A 25582-nucleotide genomic window follows, 5' to 3' on the forward strand; every position below is an offset into this window, starting at 1 on the left:
TCAAAATCACTATAACGAGACACAAAAAGCCTATAGAGAGACCACAAAGTGATGAAAAATAGCTGCAGAGACACACAATGACGACTATGAAAAGGGAAAAACAACCACACAGAGAGACAAAATAACTACAAAGAGACACAAATAACTACAAATAAATGCAAATATGAGTGCAAAGAGGAACAGAATGACCTCAAAAGGGAAGAAAACAACTACAAAGAGACACAAAAAATCATAGAAAAAGGGGCAAACCAACCAGAGACAAAAAATAAGTAGAAAAAAACAAAGCAAATTTGTGACACAAAACAACTTCAAAGAGGTGCAAAATGACCACAAAGAGACTCAAAACCACAGAGAGATGTGTAATGCCTACTAATAGATACAAAACAACAGCAAAAAGAGGCAAAACAAACATTAAGTCTGGTGGTGGGGAGTTTTGTACGTCTATGCCCAGGGGCCCATAGTCCAATAATACGCCCACGTGTGCACATGGTTGCATGTTTGATATATAGACTTCACAATCACACTCACATCTTTAAGGCAGCCCATGAAGTTGTTGCTGACTGGTGATCCGGGCAGGTCCGCCGTGTTGGGGCTCCCTCCGATGTAGAAGAAGTCATCCGAACCCAACATGGTGTAATCCTCCTGGGTGTAACCAGTGGTGGTCAATATACCATCCACTGAGATGGTCACCTAGCATAGGCATGGCCCAAAAGAGACAGACCGAGAGATAGAGAGAGAGATAGGTAGAAACAGAGAATGTCCAGAGTGGAGAGGAATTAGAAGAATGAGGAAAAACAAGGAAGAAATTGGATTAAACACCGACAACAGGTGGGGTTGTCCTCTAAATGGTATCGTTTGGTTGGTTGCTTTTGGTGCCACTTACACTGGGGGCTTTCACTCTAGAGTGCAGTTGCTAAGAGGAAACCAATGGAACAGCGCTGTGCTCACTATGTAATCACTGACTCCTGATTTAATTGAGTAATAAAGTAACGGCATCCTATACTGGATTGAGTGCACCTTAAAGACATGTCAAAATCAATACAGCAACCAGTTCAACATCATGATCTTACAGGCATTGTTTAAATAGCAACTGGGCTTTGCCCTGTGATTGGCATTGTTTGATTGCTAACAGAGCTGGAAGTGCTGTGTGGAATCAAACACACAGCCGTAAGCTGATGGTTTGATGAAAAAAGACTTAATACCCACACTCCCAGAAAATAAAAACAAACAGATTCATAAAGGTAACATTTATTTAGGTACCTCCAGGCTTTTCTGTGAAATTGAGATTATTATTATTATTATTATTTATTTTTCCCCTAAAATGTTATTTGGTGGTCTGTAAAATTAAGTTTCAGTATGCTTGTTTTACTGGAACATGTCAAGCTTGATCAAGGTTTTTTTTATATAAATTACAACAGCATGTGTGGGGAATATTATTGCACTGATGTATCACAAGGCCTTACAAAATGAGGTGAATAAATCACTTGAAATGTAACACTAGACCTCGTCCGTTCAAAGAATACCTGAAGAGTGGGTAAAATGACACATGAGATCAGCTCAAATTAAAATTAGAATGCATTCGAACGAGAGTAACGATTTCCTCCACTCCAATCTTCCAGGAGTTGTCTTTTTACATCATACTCATTACAAAGCAGCAGATTGCAGTGTTTGATGAAAATGTGAATGAGTATAATTTGGCTAATTGTATTATATCATGGCTGTATTTGCCATCAGAGCCACAGCTATGCCTCTACACAAACATGCCAAATATTGCTGTTTGATTCGGGAGAGATTTTTGCAGTTAGTGACCAATTTATTGTCTAATTATCCTAATAGAGCTGGCCTGGGCGAAAGTGAAGTATTCATGTCTCTGATTTAACATCTGTTATTCTGCATAAATGTGCAGAGCTTAAATACAGGACTGCAGGGAGCCGTGTACACAACCATCTGTTTTCCATTTCCTTTGCACACTCAGAAGTGATGCTAGCACAAGCTACCTTCATTTAACTCAACGCCTAACTTACATTTAGGCCATTTACAATAAGATTTTGCATTTGGCAGAAAGTAATTTTTGCCCGTTGGACCTACTTTCCTTTAATGTAGTTTTGATGAGCATCATTTTTCTTTAACAGCAGGCTATGAGCACAGACATAAACTCTTTCATTTTAAACACAATACACTAAAGAATTGATTTCAATCTGCATCAATAGAAATACAAAAAAAGCTTTAACTGAATATAAAGTGTGGTAAACATTCTAATGCAGAGCTGAAAAAAAAAACTTAGCAACTGCACTCAACAGACCAGTCCCCCAGTTAAGTGCTCATCTTCACTTTTTCTTGATTGTTTTTTGTACTTCCCTTCTAAACAGGGCAACTCATTTTTATGTCTGCTGTTACTACTTGGAGATAAAGAATGATCGTATTGGCCAGATGTATCTGGCATGAAGGTTCTGCGGACGACAGTGCTGATGTGTTGGGGTCATCTTTGAAGATCTTGGATGTGGCTTTCAGCGGGGCAACTTTATCCTAAAGTGACGAGAAAGACCTTACAGGGTGCTGAGGATGAGAAACGGGGTTGGGGAGGTTGGGGGTTGTCTCACGATGTGCGCCATTTAAAACGCTCCTACGGACTTTGACCTTTTCTCGAAATAGGAAGGTGGGATGGAGAGTAAAAGGGTAGGTATAACCTGCAAAACCTCTGGAATTTAAATGTTGACTTAAGGGGTGAAGAACATATCTTATGGCCAGGCTTGAATATTTGGATCTGGGAGATTATTTTGTGGAGGGTTGTTGATGGTACACCTTCAGGGATGGATGTGCTCATTGGGGCCATGAACGACTTACACTGTCTAGCTGCCAGACACCTATGAAGTCCCCAGCTAAAAAGGGGAAATTAGATTTAGAACCATAAATGCTCCATCAAAGCATTTCAAACATATCCCTGGGGTTATGTCATGGAATTCATTGATGTTTTCTGTGATCAGAAGTTGGACCTATGCAGCAAGAAAAAACCCAGAGAGCAAAAATAAGCTAATGTAAAACAAATATCCAAGTGTTTCCTCTGAGGTGACTTTGTAATTGTTCACGAGAGCTAGCTAGTCTTTGCTTTAACCAGACTGCACACTCAACTCATTCAGTGGCATTACGAGCATTTGCATCACCGGCCAGAGGAGGGAAAAGGGTGATGATACATCCCAGGTTGCTGCGGGAAATACCCCGATGCTCCCGGCCTGGAGGCCATACAGTTAGGAGAAAATTAAAATGCATTCCATTCTCAAAACCTTTGCTGCGAAATACAGACAGATTAGTATTTAAATGGTGGGGGAGTCAAATATGAAGGTTCCACCAGAGATACTGACTGTTTGTTCTCCATTGTAGTGAATGTTATCTTTCAGCGTGGAGAAAAACAGCTTGAAAAAAGATGTAATTGTTGGTATTTTACTTGTCACCATGATAAGGCAGGCACAGCAGTGCAAACCGTTGGATCCAGGTCACTATAATAAATGCTGGCTGTGCCTGCGTTTCCTTGATTGTGAATGCATTCCAGTGACAGAACCAAAGCACTCATTAACATGGAATTGTGCCTTACCCCTTTATTTACTGTACGAAAACAACGGTGATTTATTTTGCTGTGAAAAATGTCTTTAAAGGACCTGAGCACGTGCAACAATATGGCCTGAAAGTTATTCCTTGTGATTAGGTGAATCACAGTTCCCTTCTTGAAACATAGCCTGGTGTGATAATCTAAGCATGCCTGATAAATACAAAAACATAATTAATTCACACATTCTTTTCTGCTCTTTATCCAGTGAGAAGTTCTTGCTATTGAATATATTGAAAATATTGAAACTAACAAAAACTCAAATCTAAAAATCTGACCTGGTTCCTTCTGAAACAACACACACCCCCTAACAATAGGCCTATCTAAGTAAGATAACACACACACACACACACACACACACACACACACACACACACACACACACACACACACACACACACACACACACGCACACACACACACAACACACAAAGCCCACTTGCTTCTATTGGATCCCTTGGTTTTTACCCAGCTGCTCTTCAAACACTCCTTTAGCCCAGTACACAGAGAAACCAAACATAGCTGGCTGATCTGTGCTGAACTGTGTACCCCGGGTATCATAGAAAGCACAGACTGGAGCTGTTTACAGCTGAATGTACTGTGAAGGGTTTGACTGAGCTTTGAATCCAGATCATGGGGAGCATTGTGTTTTGCCCACTCACATGCCTACGTGGTCCTGAAGTAGGGGAATGGTCTCTGTTATGATTTCAACCCCCCTCTATGAAATCAATCTTTCTCCTTTGTGCGTGTTCCTCCTAAACCACCGACAACCTACAGAATATCAAAGCTTTTGTGATGGGGCGTCACACGGTGAACTAGAACGCTTAGGTTCCTTGCGGAGTGGTGCTGTGTGATCAGCTGAGCGTGTTACTGGCTCATCGACCATATCTGGCCCCACGACTGCCCGATGCTCGCAACTAAACGCTCCAACAAGTAGATCCACCTTTCATCAAGTTAACAAACGTCAACATGATTCCAACTGGGATAACACTGAGTCAATAACACTATACATGAAACGATAGGACTAACCAGATCCTGTATCGACTACAAGAATGTTCAACTCTAGTGAGCTTACATTGTAAATAATTAGTGCTTGAGATGTATCCACCTCACGTCTTACATACAATTACCAACACATCGCTGCTTATCCACTGTGTTTATTCATTTTCAGGAGACTAGGGGCCACTTATATGCTGACTAGAGCAAATACAATAACATGAGTCACGAGGAAGAGTAAGCAGAAGGTAAAACTGTAACCCTTAATAATAACCATCATTATTAAACATTAAATGAATAGTTCATTACACAATAGTTATTTTACTTTTATCAAACAATGAAATTATATGGTTTACTAATTATTAAAATGGATTTTTTTGTTACATTAACAGTTTATTGTTGCACTCATAATCTTTTATACACTATTGTAAGTATTTGTAAGTGATTACTAAATGATTTGTTAACCTTTAAGAAATGGGCCAAATATTTGTAACCCATGTTAATGGTTAATAATTGGTTAATATAGTATATAAAAGTTAATGTATTCAAAACTAGACCATTAATAAATAGTGGACTAATATAATGAGGAAAACAATTGTTATCGTCTCGTTTCACCTACAATATGATACATAAATTAAAATCAAATTATTGTTTTGCACAAACTAATGATAAGATAACTTATAGATAGTTATGGTATTTGTTATAATTAATGAACATGGTTATCATACCATTGTTTGTTAACAATGAAAAGACTATTAACTAAAGTTTCACTATCAACTTGCCATTTATTAATGATGATTATTATAACGTGTCACTGCTAAAACTAATACAGCAGACACTACTTCCCCTATATGATAGACAAAGGAGGAATATTACATGTCATGGTATTTAAAGCTAAATCATGTCGGGGCTTCAACACGTACAATTAAAAGTAGCTTTGTGTGACTTTCTCACTCTCACTCTCACTGTGAACACCAATCCAAGAATGAAGATTGTGTTTTACCTTCAATTTTCTGAAGCATCCAGTCTTTACTCTGAGCTCTAGTTTCTCTGTGATCGGTTTTATCTAACGTACGCAGCACCGTCTGACCCGGTACGGACACCTGTCAGTACCTTCATGTATCTAACAGCATAATCTGTCCAGAGAGGAGGCAGCGAGCTTACCTTGGAAATGTATCACTTACCCTCGCTGCCACTACATTTGATCATTTTCAGGGGGAAATAATGTGTTATATTGTGTCTAACAGTGGTTGCATAATACAGTTTCCATCCAGGGTTCCATAAGAAACGTGTCATCATAGATCACACCCAGTTGCTCGGGTCAAAGCCAGAGCCGCAGGAAGGCAGGATGTTCAAGAGAGAAAGGGAGAGAAGTGATTTCCTTCCAGCGGTGGACTTCTGTAGGTGTCTGGCAGCTGGTCAACGTGTATTAGCCGCGAGTGATTTATTATTTCAACACTAAATATGTATTTTCTAACTAAGCTCCACATCTAGGTTAGTTAATGAAGGAGGGTTGGGAGGCCTGGGGCGAGTGCTGTTTTGGGGATGGAGGAGAGAAAGGGGGGGAGGAGTTATTTTATAGTTGTTTGCCGAAAAGAGTTAAAAGGGTTGGAGGGTGAACAAAATCGGTTAGTATTTTTGTAAGTAAGGGAAAGTCAGACACAAAAATGGTTGTTAGTACAGTTACAACAAAGGTTTGATTCAAACAGCAGATTAGTAACACTGTTTTAGTAAATTTAGTGATAAGTTAGGTGAGGATTCTTTAAAAGTCCTCAAATTTGATTGCTCAAACCAGGTCCGAAATATGGACTGAATGTGTTATTTCATGTGCGAGGGTTTGTTTTGGTTAAGAGGAAACAAAATGAATCCATCCAAGCTAACAGGGTGACACACAAGCCATGCACTTAAAATGGAAGGGATGACAGGAAGAATGAGGATTGGATGGGGGGGGGGGGGGGGGTTCCATGAGACACAACACAAACAGACCAACTATTAGATGAATTTAAAAAATAAAAACATCTGGCAAGATGCAGCAAAATGGGTAAGAAGTGGGGTAGCGGATGTAATTGCAGGTCACCACGACACCAGACAAATGGGGTAAGGAGGAGAGCTTTCAATGTTATGGTTTGGAAAAGAATGCAACAGAAAGACCCATCGAGACACATGTACAACAGACTGACACGCGCTGGGCTAGAGCAGCATTTACACCCTGCGAGTATGCTGATGGGAGGACGTTCTAGCCATTAGAGACATGCAGACAGGGTGCAGGGATACGACCACTGGATACTGTCAGTCTGGAGGTGGAGGAGGGACAGGATGGGACCAATGTCACCAATCACAGATGAAATCAACGGAAATGAGAGGGTTTTTAAAGAAGAGGGAACATTGAGAGGGGAGACAGGACGCCCCTGTCTCGGTGAATAGAACAGTTAGTATCCCAATGGTGGGACAGGTCTTATCATCACTATCCATGTCCTACACGCCATTGGACATAAAAAAAAAAAAATCCGTCCTCAGACATGATTGCACTACTCATTATGCCTCCATTTAAACGTTTGCCAAAGGATTTTTGATGTGAGCTCAAAATAGCTTCATCACTTTTTGTCAAATGTGAGACAAGTGAGTCACTGGATACAGTGGATTACAGCACACGCTCAACAGTTTTTCCCCAACCCATGCATTATGATGGATTGGGCAGATTTACTCCCTGGGGCATCAATCCTCTATTCACCCAGAAAATGAAAGTCTGTCTCCCCTCTTTACTATTTCCCTTTTTTTTTTTGTTTCAGCAGGATAAGGTGTGAGGTCGTTATTCATTTTAGTAAGTTAATTTTGAAGTTAAACTTATAGAAGTAAAAAAAAGAAAGAAATAAAGTCAAATTAAATAAAATAAAACAGCAAGAGGGTGTGGCTAACATGTTTCATGGCCGTATTGATTAAATTAGGACAATTGATATATGTATGTATATATGTTAGCCATGATATATACATATACATATATACTCAATCTGTATATAAGAAAACAACAGAAAGAAAAAAAGAAAGAAAGAAAAAAAAGATTGGGAAGGGGTGTTCAAGTCTCTTCATGCAAGGGGTGAGGCCAGTAAAGTATAAGAAATATAAGTTAGTGTTAGTGTTAATGAGGGGTCGATTGCACACTGTTCAGATTTTCCCAGGCAGCTCCCTTTATGGTCAGCGTCAATGGCCAGACAGCTGCATTCATTGATTAAAAAGTCCAGTGAACGCAAGTAACACTCATCACAGCTACTAAAACCAGATCCCACTGAGGTCTGAGTCAGAGAGCCTTCATTGTCTACATGTCTGCAATGTCCCCAGTCTGCAGCTTAATAAAAGCGCAATTGTCATTTTATTTTCAATCATGAGTTTCCATCGTCACTCCTGGTCTGATTTGCTGCACCTGAGATCAGGGGACTAATGCCACATTAAAGCACTTTATTAAGTGTGTACATGTGCGTGTAAGACCGGGAGTGTGTTCAGGTGCTGGTCTGGGAACAGCCCCATCTTGATCATAAATCAGCCCAAGGCCACTAATGGGATCAAACCCTCATTTGAGGCCTACTTTACAGTGGGGGCTTGGGCCATTAAATCAAGAGTTGTAAATACTCTTCATGACTCCATAAACCACAGGATGGCAAGCCCAGATAACAGGTCACTATATAACAGGCTGAACGGGTCCAACTGGGTCCAACGTGGCAAGATGGTCTTATCAGGGAAACTCCTCACATGTTGATAAAGTGTTGAAGAAATGAAAGAACAAATTGATTTTTTAAATTATTTTTTTACTTGCTCTCACTGGAATTGCTTTTGTAAGCCATTTTTGTGCTTGAGAAATCTGCAGTGTACGTTCACATCATAGGGTTTATCAGGAGTAAACAGGGATTAAGAAAAAAATAGAAGGTACCTATTCAAACTCTACTCAATTGAGAAAATATCTTGCATCATGGTTCTTTATTTCTTCATACGGATTGTGTTTGAAGTTAAAAAAAAAAAAATAAAAGGGGCAAAAAATAAAAAAGCAACACAAATCAAATCTTAAAATCTAAATTTGTGTAATTTCTATATCTTTTGGGCAGACCTCTTTGGATGAACACAATAATTCTTTTCAGGAAGGGGGAGGGACTGGATGGCAATAAAAAGCAATAACATATATATAGAGAGAGAGGGCTTAAAGAAAAACAGAGAGGTGGAGTTTTTCAGCTACCTTGGAATTGATGGCGGATTGTACTTTCAGTAAAGCAAACAGAATAGAAAGAGGTAACGGAAAACCCAGGGCAAACCAAAGTATAAGACAATTAGAATGATATCTACCATATAATGCAGTTTGTTTACCATAGCGTGTCCAATGCCTGCGTGCTTCAGGAGAAACAGGGGGAGGAGAAAGAAAAAAAAATAATGACAAACCTTAAACTCAAGAAAACACACCTCAACCCCAAAAAAGTGGCAAAGAAAAAATAAAAATTGCCTTTTGCAAAACCAGCTTCTCCTTTCAATAACAAAAATGCATCTAATGTTAAAATATTAAAAAAGATACTAAAATATCCAAATAAAGAAATAAAGAAAGCAATTGTAAAACCATTAAGTTTTAAAAGGGTCATCTAAAAAACAAAATAAAAGGTATAAAAGGATAACAATACATTTGTTAGTATGTAAGTCGCAAGTTAAGTAGAGAAAACAACAGATGGTTCACATTCCGTGAATGACACAGTGTTAGTTGTTGAAATCATAAAAAGGTAAGGGAAAAGAAAATCCACCAATGAAAAGAATCAAATTGGAAGAATTCTGAAGCTTGTTGTTAGTAAAAGAGACAAGAGTTAGCAAATCAACTTCCACAGAGGGGATTTGGCTAGTTGTGATGGGGGTGTTTGTTTTGAGCGGGGAAGGGGGTGAGGGAAAATAACATCAACTGTTCACTCTGACAGGCTAATCTGCTCAGTGGGCTCGGCCCGCGGTGGGATGTAGTCCATTTGAAAATGGCGTCCTTTAGTACTGGGCGAGGCCAATCATGTCTTGATGACTTGAAAAGGTGCAATTCTCTAAGAAAAATGTCCCCAAGTAGTCATTAAGAGGTTAATGTGATATTTGCAGGGAATAAACAAAAAAATAATTATTGCATTGTAAAAATGGACAATTGTGGTAAAAGACAACATTCCATTTTCAGTGATGTGGAATCATTGGGGCAGTTAAGGAACCAGCATTGATTAAGCATATTCGTAAGCATGATAAGAACGGATAAAGAAGGGCAGAGAGAGATGGAGGGATTTCACTGAGGGTACCGGGACCTGAAGCATCCTGAGAGAGAGATAAATGGTCAATTAGTCACTGGAGTCATTTCCACAATAAATAGCAATGGCTCTGTCACTGGGGAGAGAAAAGCAAGGAAACTAGAACATGTCAATAAATAATGAACCATGTGACACATCTCCAGTCTGTCATCTGTGCATTATGTCACTCCGGTGGGATGAAAAAGGTGACAGTTCCACAAGAGGTGCACATAAGGCTAATAACTCAACGTCTGATTCTTTAGATTATGATTGTTTGAGATGTTTTTGACCCAGCAGACTCCCCGTCTTTCCTTCAGAGAAACAGAGTGTGACAGTAACATCTCCTGTCCGGTTAGCTCTGACTATCAGCCCTACGCTGTCTGTCCATGCTGCTGAGTGCTGGTAGAGAGTCAGTCTTCCCATGTACCAGCAGTGAGAGGGTAAAGGATCTGTCACTGAGATCTTTCTCGAGTTCCCCCTCGAGTTGACATCTAGAGGACATCTTATAGCTCGAACTGAAAGTTGAAGGTGTCGCCTACTGTGGGCGACTGACAGCAATAAATAACTTATGGGCAGCGAAACAAAACGAATGGCCTTTATGACGCTAGAATTTGTGCAGAACCTATTGATTCCCATTTATAGGGTCTGGGACACTACACAATTGAAATCTCAATGTGTGACTCAGGCAGTTAAAACCGATCAGATTTTACATCATAATGATGGTGCTGTTTAAATACAATGGAAGAGCAAAGATCTCACTCAGGCAGTTAAGATGTATACATGCAGAGATAATCTGTCACTGCAATGTTTTACATGCAAGTGAGTCCCTGTAGTATGTACAGTAGATACAGTAGTGTGGGTGTTTGTGCGTGGGTTGGATTACTATGTGTTTATGCCATCTGTGTGGGAGCTGAGCCTAAGAGGCAGCCATAAACAAAGCCCCCCCGGTGGGCTAACTGGCGGATCTGAAGCCTCCTGAACGCCCACTCTGATCCAGGGTCAGGGTAAAGTGCCTTAACCAGTCACCCACACTGTAATGACTCCTCTTAATCCATTAATTATGTGAATGGGATTCAAACGTGGATGTGAATTTGGATATCCATCCCACGCTGCACTCCCATGTCTGAGTTTATAAAGACAACAGCTGATAGATCAAAGAGAAGATGTGATAGATGGGAAGATTCAACAACTGGGAGCCTGGTTTCATAAGTTTAACAAATGTGCTCTTACTAAAGGTGACAATGATTGTGGGCTTTTTTATCCTCATTGAAAGACGGTCTGTGATTCAGCGAGTATGAGAGACTATTAAGAGCAACATTTTGAATTCAGCAAGTTTCAGATCCCTCACAGGCGTTTGATGTCTGGATTTTGAATTGATCGCTTTATCCGTTCTGTGACAGAGCAGCCCTGGGATGGTTGTGAAAAATTCATCCTTCAGAAAATTGCTGATGATCTTTGAAATTACACGATAAAGTGAAGTCAGCATGTGCAAAGATGGGTGATGGAAATGAAAGGGAGAGATTACATTTGGAGATGTATATGCACGGTATCTGCATAATCTTCTCTATAATGAGCGAACATATGTGTGTGAGTCTGTTCAGTGAGTAATATGAATATGCATATAGGAAAGGCAGAGTTCTTTATTGTATATATCTTTTTTTCTCCTGGACAGGTCTCCTGTATAGGGTAAAAGGAACACTTTTGGGTTTTTCATCCTGGACCTTTTTCCTCATGTTTTTGTGTCTAAGTGACTAATCGAAATACCATTTTTTAAATTGGTCTAGTATTGAGGGAGAGAACGTTACAGTTGGCAGCAGCTCAACAGGCTTCAATGTAATCATATTTGGCAACTCCTCACCGTCAATCTAAATCTTTATGTCCAGTAATAGTCTTTGTTTTTACCACTGCTCATATTGTTATTTTTCGAACCAAGTCTTGCTGAACCAAGATTTCAGAATGATATTTTCCCTTGAGCTGGACTTGCCGACCGTTGTCCCCACAGATAACTTAGACACAGGAACATGGTAAAACAGGGTCCAGGTTGAAAAAATGTAAGTCAAGGTCAAGGCATGCAGACTAATGAAGACTGACTTTCCAAGAGACAAAGAAATGAGGGAGACGAAAATAACATGATGAATAACAACACGTTAATATATATCATAGGTAGTCTATGTGTAATTAGACTAGGGTCATGATAAGAGTAAGATGTAGAACTGCCAGTCTATAAAGAAGTTGAACAAGTCATTGGAAGTGTTGTGAAGATCTAGAGGTGTAGCCATTATACAGGTCAGACTTTCCACTGTAAATACTGCTGAACTGGTGCTCCGTTGGCAAAAATCAATCGTGCAGGAAAATTAAAGTTTGTTCTATTCTTGTAATCAAGCCAATATCCAGAATGGACTGATAACTAGAAAATACAGTGGGCTGACAACCAACTCAAGAGTACCAAAACATAAAACCGGCTTGGGATTTTAATGAAGAACTAAAAAATATCAAAAAGAGACCAACTACTTGTTTTACTGTCTAACAGTAAATTTCATTTTCCATACACCGTACTTGTTTTAACTTTGCCTCAACCCAGTAAGCCCGGAGCCCCTGCTGTGACAGCACATCCCCCTCTCTGTAATTGACCCTTGTAGGAAAATGAAGGCTGTGAGTGCCGAAGTTTGCTGATGGGGGATACAGCTCCCAGTCATGTAAACAACCACAGGCCCACACAAACAACTTTGTGTTGCATCTGTCTCACAGGGCCCCCCTGGGCTAAGGAATCGTCATGTATTAAATACTGGGGGACGGGTTTGGAGAAAGGAGCTATTGCTGCTAACGCTGTCATTCACCATCAATGTTTGGGAGCTGTGCATCTCACAGAGGGGTGAAACAGTTGACATGGCTCTTTCAACCTGTGCTGAGGACCTGCAGGAGGCCGGCCATAGATGGCAAAGATGTTAGATGGTGTTTTTGTTGAGTCGCTGATCTTTTACACACTTGTCACAGTGGACGCTACTGAACTGTGGCCACCAGCGAATAAGCTGAATAAATATTTCATGACAAATGGACAGTGCAGCCCGAGCCAAGATTCACAGTCCAGAATGATTTATCATTGTAACATAGACAGGTCTGACTGATGACCATTCACCTATAAATGTGGGCCTTTAGAAATAAGTGATGAAAGTGATATTGTGGAATAGTATTACGGGGTGGGAGGGGAAGATATCGGCGCTATTCGTCATTGAGAGGTCTGAATTAATGCTTAGAGAGACAGGACATATCAGTGTGTGTTACCTGTGTAAGTGTTAGCTGAGTTTGTGTTGGCTGTGTGAGTGTGAGCGTCCTTATCCTACTGTATCTATGGTCCGTTGCTTGGTATTCGTGTGTGCGTGGTGTATTAGCTGTTCCTCTGCAACACAGACACTCTGCGTGTGACCCTGTCAGATGGAGGGGAACTGGGCCTGGATTCAAAACAGCTCTTTCGGGTACATTCGGTTCCGCGTTCATTCCAATCATCCACCATTCACTCCTGTCTGCCTCTCCCTGAATCTGGCTCCAAGTAATGGAAACTGGCAGACAGGCTTCAGGTGCAAATATAAATGTCACTGCAATTACGGTGGAGAGAAGTCTGCAAACAAACAGTGTGTGGGGGTGTGTGCTACTGTATAGGTGTGTGTGTGTGTGTGTGTGTGTGTGTGTGTGTGTGTGTGTGTGTGTGTGTGTGTGTGTGTGTGTGTGTGTGTGTGTGTGTGTGTGTGTTTGGAGATTGCAGTAGAACATATTGTGTGTTGCAGTGCAGATGGTCATAATTCTCTCTCCATTTCTGTTGTGCCTCCCATCATCCTCACCTCTATTTTCCCATCTCCGGCTGACTGACTGACTCCATCCCTGTCCTTTGTTTCTGTTTGGATTCCATCAGGATGAGATCAATCACAACCCACAAGTACAACTGTTGTATTCATTTCACCGTAAAGATAAACAATAAACTCAAAGTAAATCATTTTACTGCTGATCGTTTGTACATTCTTGATCTGATTGCATTGTACTTAGCGTAGTAAATCAATAATGTGACACTGCATTGGACTGATTTGTGGATGCACTTGGCCTGGCTTAACTCAATGCTTGAATGTCTCTAGAATCAGTAGCTGCTCTTCTTAGAACAAAGTCAATGCAATAATCTTTGACTTTGGCTCGTCTAACTAAACTAGCATTTGTTATTTAGGAATTCATAGCACATTGTAAATACATTTGAATTCAACTGTGAGCACAGAGCTATAGCAGCTGAACATGAATGTGTATGTTTTAGAGAGAGTAGTTCCAGCCATCTCCACTTAATTGTATACAGCTGGTATGGACTTGTGAACGTGATTGATGAAAAATGGTAACAGTTGGGCTAAAGAGCACAAAGTGAAACACTTTTGGATGCAAGTAAAAGCTAAGGATGCCTTTGATCGTGGTGTTAACGTTCACCCTGGATCCAAGATGTTAATAAAATAAACTCACTGCTAGACTTTCTCCTCTCCTTACTCTCCTCCTAAGACGTTCACCCTGCTGAGTTGTCCTGTTCCCTCCCATTATCTCTTCCATAATCTCCCACCGGCTTCTATCTCAATAGCATTTTATTACCTGTTTGAATGTGCTAATGACGCAGAGATTTGTTATCTGATTACAGGTATCCTGTAAAGAGGGATGAATAAACATAAAAGTGCTGGAGCAGGTAGCGGCAAATGAGGCTGACGAGTGAGTGAATGTGGGAATGCGTGCAGATATGCTAATGCAGTGGCACTGTGATGCAAATTAGCTTTTATTTTCCCCTCCAATGCAAGGAACCTCTCTGTGTGGGTATCAAACGACTGGGTGCTGACCTCTGATCAGCATGGGGAATTTCACACCGTGACTGCACCCCCACCTCCTCTGGGCTGGAGCACATTAAGATTACTTAAAATGTCATTGGAGGTGAACTGAGGAGGGATTACAGCGGTGTTAGCATGTCATTATGTACGTCAAACAAATCCACAACCTCTGTCAGCATTCAATAACAGTTCCTACCGTAACCATAAAGGCTCTCTGCTGTATGTGTGAGCAAAGCTGAGCGCCTCAAATGGCATTATTCAAAATGGCCACAAGAGGTTCAATCCGTCATTATACTGACCTCAAACAGACAATTATATGTAAATGGTAGGAGCTAATCCACAAGGCGTGTGGGTGGTGGGCCACAACATGTAAGCCAAAGGTTCCACAATAAAATAACTGGAGTGTCACTAAGTAATTTGTACATTTAGTATAACCCAATTACTACTGACAAAGGCATGAGGGTTTCTAAATAAATGGTTAAATAAAGCAAATCAGGACTTTTTTATTTTCAAATCAGGACTTGGAATTGGTTAATGCGGCTTCTGGATTACTGCAGCCAGGGACGATTCACTGGCCAAAAGCATAGCAGACACCGTTGCTAAGTGACAAGTTACTAGCTAGAATGGACGACAGAGACCGATTGGAAATGAGAGAGGGAGGGGAGGGGAAGAGGAGCGGGAGAGGAATTGATTGGTTCCCTCTCAGGAATTCCGGCTGCCTCTTGGAGGAACGTTGGATGAGAGAATGGAGGAAGAGGAGGGATGGTAATTGCAGCTGATCATGCCTTACGGAAACGGAAGCAAGTGAGAGAGGGGGAGATGGAGAGAAGGACAAAGAGGTGGGGAGCGTCCAGGAAACTCGTATTGATTGAAGGGGGAGGGTTGAGGTTGTCATTCTGTCGGCTCATATAAAATAAATTACATTACATCATTTAGCAGACGCTTTTATCCAAAGCGACTTACAATCAGTAGTATATTACATATCATTCACCCATTCACACACTGATGACAGGCTACCATGCAAGGTGCCACCATCAGACTCTAACTAACATTCATGCAACATCCAGTCCACACCGATGGCAAGCCTTCGGGAGCAACTTGGGGTTAAGTGTCTTGCCCAAGGACACATCGACTGCCGAAGCCGGGTATCGAACCACCGACCCTCTGATTGGAGAACTACCTTGCTCTCCACTACGCCACAGCTGCCCCATAAATGTGCCCTAAAAATGTTTCCTCCACATGACCTGCCACTTAAAACATGATTCCTAAAAAACGGTGATGTTTTAGTAAGCCAGATTACAACTGAACACACATTTAGATCTCAATTTAAAATAAAATAAAAATGCTTTTTAAATAATAATTTAAATATAATAAATGATTTAGTCAGTCATATCAGACAGTGGGCTGTAACTGTGTTTTATTTTCAAATCACACTATTGTTTGGGTGAAAAGTCTTTTTTTGTTGTTTTATTCAAAGGTTTTCTATGGCTTTGATTTGGCCTGTTTCTCCATATTACTGCCATATAGTAGTTGAGCGGGTGTATGCAGGCGCAGCGTGACGAGTGCTGTGTGTAGAATGTGAATACATACAGTTAGCTAGCAGCAATTTATATTATGGATGGAGGACATGCATGGAGGCTAGAAGAAGTTTAGAATTTCATGGGGCGTGTTTGTGCACTGAACTGAATAACTAGCTTTGCATTTTTGGATTCTATGTCATGTTCTCCTGTGCTTGTGAAGTTTGTGTGTGTTGAGTTGAATTATCTATTACTGACTGGGAGTTTGTGCTTGAGTCCCCGCAATCATAAACAACCACATGCAATGCCTGTGGATTCACAGGCATTCTTTGAGAGTTACTTTTCCCCCTTGGACAGAGGTGTCACTCTTATATATGCTCTTAAAGTGGTATGCAACACATCAAGAACAGCTGTTGATACTTATGCTACATATGCAACCATTTTGGGGATTTTGCTTATTCAAAAAAGGATACAAGTCCTACTGCTGTTTCCACAACACCTCCTATTAGTAGGGGATTGCAGAAAAGCAACTATAAAGGTTGTTCTTTAGAGGTTGAATCACTAGGTTTTGGTTTTTTTTATCAATCTGGGCCACAGCAAAACAAACATTTATATTTGCCTTTCTCTATAGATTTTTAAGGCTTTGTAGTTCCTAAGTAAATAAAATATATCAATTTTCTCGGTCAGTACATTCTCATATGGTTCATAGCGTTCACAGTATAAGTCACGGATTATGATTCTCAACATGACCTCTGCTGAACTCCACCCTGATGCAGATCAAAGCTGGCCTCATCTAACTGAACTGTGGGCCTGGAGCTGAACCTGCAGGCTGTGCATTCAGCACTAAGAGAGTGTATCAAAACTCTGTCTGATCCATTCATTGACCCAATGACTGCATCCGAGGTCCAATTATATGGAAAGGAGATGTGAATGTGTGGGGGACTTAAAGAACATCAAGGTGGACATGAAGAAAGACAAGAGAAGGACAGATGATACTGGAGATGAGGTAAAACAGAAGGAAAGGGTGACAGTGGGGACTTGTGTTCAGAGGTCTCTCTTTGTCTCTAGACGCTGGCTAAGCTACTGGCCCAGTTCTGTGGATGTGGAATCGTCTGGTTTTAAAGTCACATTGGGGAATTAAAAGAAAGCTTCCCTGTGTTTTTTTTTCTTAGTAGAGAACAAACTGCTTTCTTTCTTCCAGTGCCCCCCACCCCCCGATATTACTTTAGTCTCAGAGAACACCATTTCCCATTCTCTATTGTGCACCCGATCATCCGCTCGCTCTCTCTTCTTCTCGTGAACAAACAAAAATACAGACATACATGCGTGCACTTCCTTTCCCCTGACAGTGTGTGTCATGTTTCCTCTGACTGACTGCGGCCCCCTGTGGGATGTGAGTGCCTATTAAGCGTACAGACGGGCCTTTATTGGTCCGAGTCCATTCAGATTTTTCCAGTGATTGTAAACATGGAAAGTTACTCAAAGAATACGTTAGTGTATTGATTAAGTATTCCTATCTTTCCAGTAAATTGAAATTTCCCAAGCCATCATTTATACTGGCATTACATTGCTGTAATATCAGCAGACCATGGAGAAATATCAAACCAATCACAATAGTATAGGGGTCGAACGAATACCATCACAAAAGCTAGACTATAGTTATCTACAGAGCAGCAGGGTGGAACATCCCCATCATGCATAGCAGGCCATACTTTCACAAATGTTTTACTGAGTAGTCATGGCTGCTGAAAACAGACTTTCACCTATCAGTGGCACTCTGCATGCATGTATACATGCTATGAGAAACACTATGGCTTACTGCTTCCGTATCCTCACAACAGATCTGCACCAACAGAATTTAATCGATGAGAAACAAACTGAGTGCAGCTAATCATGTTACTTGGCCCGACTGGAGGGATATTAACCTCAACAGTAACTTCATATTAGTGTCTAATCAGAACTAAGTTGGGATCCAAACACAGGACAGTTTCCCTGAATACTGAGTCTCTAATGCTATGGGAATAATGTGTATGTGCCAGGAGAGGAAGCTGATGAACTCAAAACTCTGAAGTCTGCTGACTGCTGTCAGATGCTCCCGTCTCACTGCTGCCGATGATATCAGAACCTGAATCTTATGTTTAAAAGGCAATACATTAACCGCAGTCTGACAGACCACCAGCCTCTACCTGATCTGTATTTGATCTACTGCCACTCTGCAATGCACACAAACCCCATTGATTGTCTTTGAGTTACAGTAATGGCAGTAATGGGTATGAACATAATAACACAGGCGCCAGTCAGACTCGTTATACGTTCTGTCCAAGGGCTCCTCAAAGGAATGTTTTTTTGGTTTTTTTTTTCAGATGTCGAAGCTAAAAGTTATCACTTCAAGGCATAAAGCAGTGTGTGGATTAGTCCATGTCTCTGCAGGGCTTCAGGGAAAATCTGACTGTGAATTAAAAAAGATCAGAAAATCAATACTCGCAGAGTATGCATCACAGCAGAGAAAGAGCAGTTGTTATTTAAAATATGCATTGGGCATGGATGGGCTATCACTGCTATAATATGCTGACTAGAGTGTCATTGCACACTTGATATTTGATCTGTTTTTACAATGTGTTCTATCTTGGTGCAATGTATCGTGTGTGTGTGTGTGTGTATATATCCTCTCCCAAGACACCCGGGCAAGAGGGTTTCCATCTTTGTCTTTGCCTTTCTTCTGTCTGCAGTGTGTGTGTGTGTGTGTGTGTGTGTGTGTGTGTGTGTGTGTGTGTGTGTGTGTGTGTGTGTGTGTGTGTGTGTGTGTGTGTGTGTGTGTGTGTGAGATCCCAGAGGAGGAGAAAGGGCGGCGATGGTCACCAGTGCTGAAGTCTACAAGATGCCCGTGATGGTAGATCATCATGTCAGAGAGAGCAGAGGGAGGGAGGGAGGAGGTGAGGGAGGGATCTCTTGCTCCTTATGCCAACCAATATGCGCATTGCATGGGGTAGAACGGGTGGGGATGTGTGTGTGTGTGTGTGTGTGTGTGTGTGTGTGTGTGTGTGTGTGTGTGTGTGTGTGTGTGTGTGTGTGTGTGTGTGTGTGTGTATTGGGGTGGAGACTTGCACTGATGAGAGGTCAAGGCAAGTGTCCTTGCCTGCCTATCAACTGTACTCTTCAGGGATTAGCCAAACACACACCGCCTTCCACACGCACACTTGCAGTACTGCTGGAAGCCACCAAGGGGAGCTCTGAATCTGTGATCATTTGTTAGGCAGGGAGCGTGCCCATTTCTCCCCACTCCTCTTCCCCCCTGCTTCTCTCCTCTCTCTTGGTGGAGAGTCCCTATCACCTCACCTAATTCTGTCTGCCTCATTTTATTCCACACAAAGCTGACAAATTCATAGCTTTTGTGGAGAAAGACGGCAAATATACACGTACAGAGGGAGGGAGAGTCGGCGAGAGGGAGAGAGAAACTGGCTTGTGTGAGCTCACAGGCTTTACTTATTTTGGTGCTTACTGATGCAGACGTAGATATGCATGACCCATTAAGAACCACAGACAGAGAGTGGAACAGACTTTGGAGACCACTGGGGCTGTACGATAACCTCAGCTGGAATCCAGCACTTGTCTTGTAGACTGCAGGCTATTATGAATGCAAGACGTCGTGTTAGCTCCAATGGGAAGAGTAGTGGAAACGAAGAATGTGGCTGCGCTGTTTGCATCTGTAGTAAATCAGATCATGTTTTAACTGTAATTATAGCATCAAAACCACACCAAACGTGGTAGGTGGGACAAGACGTGCATTTGGATGGTTTTCTATTTTCTATTTGCATGGCCACACATAATCTGGAAAAAAAGATGTAAAAATAGATAATTTTGTGTTGGCCGATGTTGGGACAGATAAAATGACATTTGTGCAGTCAGGGCCAGCAAGGCCTTCTCTGCTGGCCTAAACATCATCAGAATATAAATTATATATTTTTTCCACAAATATGTATTTAATTATTCCCCATAGTCTATTCTCTTCATTTCATAGCTTTCCTCTTGGTTGCGCTGCCCTTTATGTTAGAGCTTTTAGCCAATCATATTTCAGCCATCATGTGTTGCTAGGGTCCAAGAAATTTGCCCTTAGGCCTTCAGAATCAACAGCGCAGGCGCCTGTAGCTTAAAGTGAACGGAAACAAAACTGTGGTGTTAACCAATCAGATTTCGAGTTGGCGACACCGGGGCCAGCTAGCAGGCGTACAATAACGTCAGCACGTGCACGTATTTTGATTGGATACGCACTAGTGAGAGGCAGAGCTACGTAGAGCTAGCAAAGTGAACCTGAACGAGCTAATTCGTGTAGATCTACAAGCTGGGTTTTTTTCAACCCACAATGGCTGATGGAGGAGAAGAGATTGATTTGGTCGCAGATATACTTACAAAGCCATTTTCAAGACAGACTTTTCAAGAAAAGCTAGACATCGTGAGACATCGTCGGCCAACCCTGACGCTAGCAGGTGTTTTGGGGAATAATCAGTCGTTTTGGTGAGTACAAAGCATTTAATTTGTTTTTTAATTAAATAAATATTAACAATATAAAATGACAAATATATAAAAAATAAATGCTTGATGCTTCTGCAAGAGATGGTGTGTGTGGCGCACTGGCTCAGCTGTGCCTGCAGTGAAAGGACTCAAGGAGACTTGTTGAATTGTTTTGGTTTAACCTATATCAAAGTGGACATTCAAGGCTAGGAATACACTAGTATTTCACCACTGTCTCAGAACAAATGCAAATTATTTGTTTGTTTTCTTTTATTTTCAGTGAATAGTATCTTTATCGTCACTTTTCTTAAATTAAACAATGCGCTGTTTAGTGGACAAACTTGTTAAAGCTCACATACTTTTGGTGGACTTAATAAAACTTTGTAGACTAATCCCTTAAAAGCGCCTTTTATTTTAACGTTTTGACAATATCCAAGTGATCTTAAAGCTTGTAGTTTAACACTCTTAATTGAAAAAGCGGATTTATTGATTTTAAATGCTAAATATTAATATAACTCTGTTGTACTCGACTATGTTAAGGTGATGCAACGCCCAGTTATAATGCGTTTCTGTCTAAATGTATAGTTTCTAGAGCCATGGCGTCATAATGATGGTATTAAGAGATTGGTTGATTAATTCAGGTAGGACTGTGTAGGACATCACTGAAGGCCTAGGTGTGAAATGCACGGCCCGCTACTGCATTTGTGCATAGTTGAGGTATTTGACAAAATAATAATGGACTGGGCAACAGAAAGTGTATTCATCCCATAATTCATTCAAATGTTTGTTGAGTGATGTGGATATGTTTTGACTATATAACAAACACAGGATAATGGTATTGTCCTTCAGTTTAACAATCACCATTTGTCAGAAAGCTAAAACCCGCATAATAACGTAGGAATGCAAATATGTTGTATTGATATCTGATGGACTTGTTTACTAGGTCATATAGAGGCATCAGTATTAAATTGAGAATATGTCATCATCAGTTTAGAGTTCCTCATAGGTTTATGTTTAGACATCTTCAGTACCATATTAATTTGTTTTTAGTTTTACCCTAATGATGAAAACAGTAATACTTCTCAACTGGTAACACAAACTAATAGCTATAACCTTCCTTTTGTGTTTCTTTATTTCTAACTATTGATCAATTAATATATAAAACCAGAGAAATACCAATAGTCATTTAGTTATGTAAAAAAAAAAAAAGAAAGTCAAATGGTTCATCGGTAATGGAAGAGGGGTGTGGCTTAAGTATAGGGGTGGGGCTAATTCACACATATGTTATCCTCCTAGTGCAAAAACTGTGGCCGCTAAAGGGTGGGGAATTCTCTCTGGTCCAACCGTGCAACCAACCGTCAAGAGTTAAAGAGCAGCTGGTCTCAGCTAAGAACGGATCCTCACACATGCTAAGGCTTTCCTAGAGTGTTCCTCTGACAAGTGTGCAGCCGTGTGACTGCATGTGTGTTCTACGAGACCTTGAAGCACGCAAGTTCTCAATGATCAGCTGGGTATCAGCCCGGCAGTAAACACAGGGTCAGAGATGGTCGATGTGTCATCAATACCTCTGTCCTTTTGCTCTCAGTGGGGGCGGTCCGATGTAAATCCAAAGAGCTCTTTAACACTTAAGCTGCCTTGTCAATTACAGTGATCCACTGGGGATTCTAGCCGTTATGTGAGTTAATGGAGATCGCCTGAACTGCAAGGTGTGGGTGGTTAGCTCTAGGTCAAGGCAGGGACTGAGTAGAGGCTCTTGGTATCTGGTCAGCTACACTGACTTTTCCTGTCAATATCAAGAACAGAGTGAGATTACCTTAACACTGCACTGTGTCCATTCTGAATCAAGGTATTTAACTTCAATTCTAGGAGATTGCTATAAGACCATATTATAGTCACCGTTATGTTAACACTATATTTCAAATATTGGATGGGTATTACATTACATTTACATTACAGTCATTTAGCAGACGCTTTTATCCAAAGCGACTTACAATAAGTAAGGGTATCATTTAGTAACAAGCTTCACAGCTATTGTTCAAAATTGCATAAAATGAGAGCAGCAAAATCAGTTTTAACGCATTCTATCGTAAATGCCAATACAGACAGACAGACGGACAGCATATAGATGGGACAGTGAGACGGGCAGATAACAGTGTCTCAGAATAGTATGTGTGGATGTGTTTCTTACTTGCCTAATGGTCATTATGGTGCAGTCGGCACTAGGTGGGTTGGCTCATGACGTAAATCTCTAAAACCGTGTTGGCTTCCCAAAAAAGAAATATTTTAGCAGTATTGCAATATGACAGAAATTACAGAGCCTGGGGGGCATGGACATTTCTCCCTATAATTTAACAGCACTTAGTTCACATTAAGAATCACTTTGCTCTCAGGTTTTCCTTCTTCAGTGTCTCCAAGAACAAAAGTTTGGCACTATTGGCTGTCCAACATGTTTTTTGCAGGCCCACGCAAAGAAGTTGATGTACCATCTTTGTGTTAATGCATTCAAATCAGACTTTTCTTTTTTTTTTTGCATTCAGGGCCACTTACAATGCCCATTATTAGGTCTGACAAGCCACTTATTCCAATTCCAATTACCAAAAAATAAAGTGAAGGAGTAAGCACGGCAAGTGTAAGTGAAATTGATTGTATCTCACTGCTGGTAACTACAACTGCCAATTGATGACCCAGTGCATCCAGAGAGTACACTGCATGTACACATACTGTGCTGTGGATGTGTGCATATATAAAAAATAAATAAATAAATTGATTGAACAGGGACGGGGCTCGACATTCAGGTTGCTGGGGCTCTTTGGTTTTCCATTAGCTACGATTAAAGGTTTGTAAAGATGTGTTGGGTAATTTGTTCAGAAAGGGTTTAAGTGCATTGTCACCTTTGATAAATTAGGGCGCATTCCATTTGTGTAGCCGAGTACATTATGTGCATACATACTGAGGAGAGCACTTTCCTCACTTGCTCATTAATAACAGCATGGAACAATGTATTTGGTAACACCTTAAATGTGCTTGCTGTCTTTCATTGCATTATGATGTATATCAACTATAATCTCACTATGATTGGGAATATAGACTCGTTATGACTTGGACTGTGTTGTATTCTCACATTTTACCTTTGAACCACCTTTGAATATGAAGGTGAGATGGATCTTTGGTCATTTTAGAAGAAAAATACAAAGCCAAGAAAGACAGAAATAAAGACAGCACCAGCCTTCTGTTCAATGCCAACCTAGAAAAAAGCAAAGAAACTTCTGTTAAGGTAAGTAGATGGCAACAGGAGAGGAGAGAAGGAAGATGAGGCAAACGCTCCCTGTGTGCTCCGAGTGCAGAGAGAAAAGACCTAAAGAAGGAGAGCCAAGTGAAGCAGCAGAGACAGAGGAGGTAGGGTGGTGGACAGAGGCACCACTCCGACTGCGGTGGCCCTGGATTACACGGGCAGTGTTTACCTGGCGCAGGTTGCGGGTGACGCGCACGTCATGCCAGGTGTTGTCGTTGAACTTGCCGTTGACCGGCTCCACTAGGGCCTCGAACGCCCCCGAGCCCAGGTTGATGACCAGCCAGACCGCGCCGCTCTTCAGGGAAAGGTTCACGTAGTCCGCCGATTTCCCGGTGTGCAGCATGAGGCCGTTGCGTTGCAGCGTGCGGAAGGAAAGCGTGATCTCGTCGGTGCTGCTCTGGATGGGCGTCAGCGACAGGTCGTAGCAGAAGAACTCGTTGCCCTTGAAGGTGGCCACCGACTCTTCTTTACCTGGAGAAAAAAGGAGAGGAGGAACAAAAAAGATGAATATTATATTATATGAATGCAGGATTATACTACTACGATGGCCTAAAATATGCCAGTAGAGGGACTTAATTTTAAAAAACTTATGAAGCCAGATTCTAGCTATTTAAAGACAAAAAATAAATACAAAAATGTCTCTCGAGAGATGAACTCCCGGCCTCATTACTTCTTTTTTCAAGGATAGGTCATTCGGAGATGAACCAGATTAGCTGGGGTTATTGATTCCAGCGCTGCAACACTGGTTCTTGCTGCAGCTCTAATGTGTAAAATAAATGTCTTCATCAAAGAGAAAATAAAATGTGTTCAGATCACAAATAAATGAACAACACATAATAGTCTGACACATAAAACACCTTCGGTGTAGGGGGATGTACCTGTCGTGGAAAAATAAGAGTGGTAAGGGAATCATCTGAGAGTGGTGAGAGAGCAAACAGAGGAGGAAATAACAGGAGGATGGCAAACAGAAATGGAAGAAAAAGGTGCTGACAACTTTGCTAATGCCTGTCAGTCTGTCTGCAGCACATGGCCTCCCTTCCACTGCGGGGAGCTTCGTTCACACGCTAGCAGTCAAAACAGCCAGTTTGTACAATGGACACATGTCAAACAGCAGCCAAACGACAGCAGGGGAGGACACAGTGTGCATCTGTCAGGAACTGAACCAACACCTGCAGCTGTCACAACAGTGACACCTCAATCACAAAGAGAGGACACTGAAGCCAGTGAGCATGAGATTAGCTGGTATCTAGTTCTCCAGATTATCTCCTATTATTAGATTTGCATTTATTATTTTTACTCTTATATGCTCATTTTTTGGATCATATCCTGTCCGTCATCTTGAGTCACTTAACATCTCCCAGTATGATCAATAGAGCTTCACATTAACTATATATAATAATAATAGGCTGATCATAAAATAAGTGGTACAATTTAGCCAATTTCTTTTAGGGGGGGGGGGATATGCACACACCACCACCCATCACCGCAAGATCCCTCAACTCTCTAATTACTGTTTCCCACTCAGCCGTTACACAAATCAACCG

The 25582-nt window shown here is 41.1% G+C and overlaps 1 protein-coding gene across 1 annotated transcript in view; it reads right to left on the reverse strand.

Moving 5' to 3' along the window:
- nrxn2b (neurexin 2b) overlaps positions 1-25582 on the reverse strand; it is a 570846-nt gene that overhangs the window by 349626 nt on the left and 195638 nt on the right. Inside the window, 3 exon segments of the mRNA XM_054600957.1 lie at positions 529-690; positions 8948-8971; positions 24208-24509. Coding sequence (XP_054456932.1) covers positions 529-690; positions 8948-8971; positions 24208-24509 — 488 coding nt within the window.

The sequence above is a fragment of the Anoplopoma fimbria genome, chromosome 7 (genome assembly GCF_027596085.1).
Source record: "Anoplopoma fimbria isolate UVic2021 breed Golden Eagle Sablefish chromosome 7, Afim_UVic_2022, whole genome shotgun sequence".
In the NCBI taxonomy this organism is placed as follows: domain Eukaryota; kingdom Metazoa; phylum Chordata; class Actinopteri; order Perciformes; family Anoplopomatidae; genus Anoplopoma; species Anoplopoma fimbria.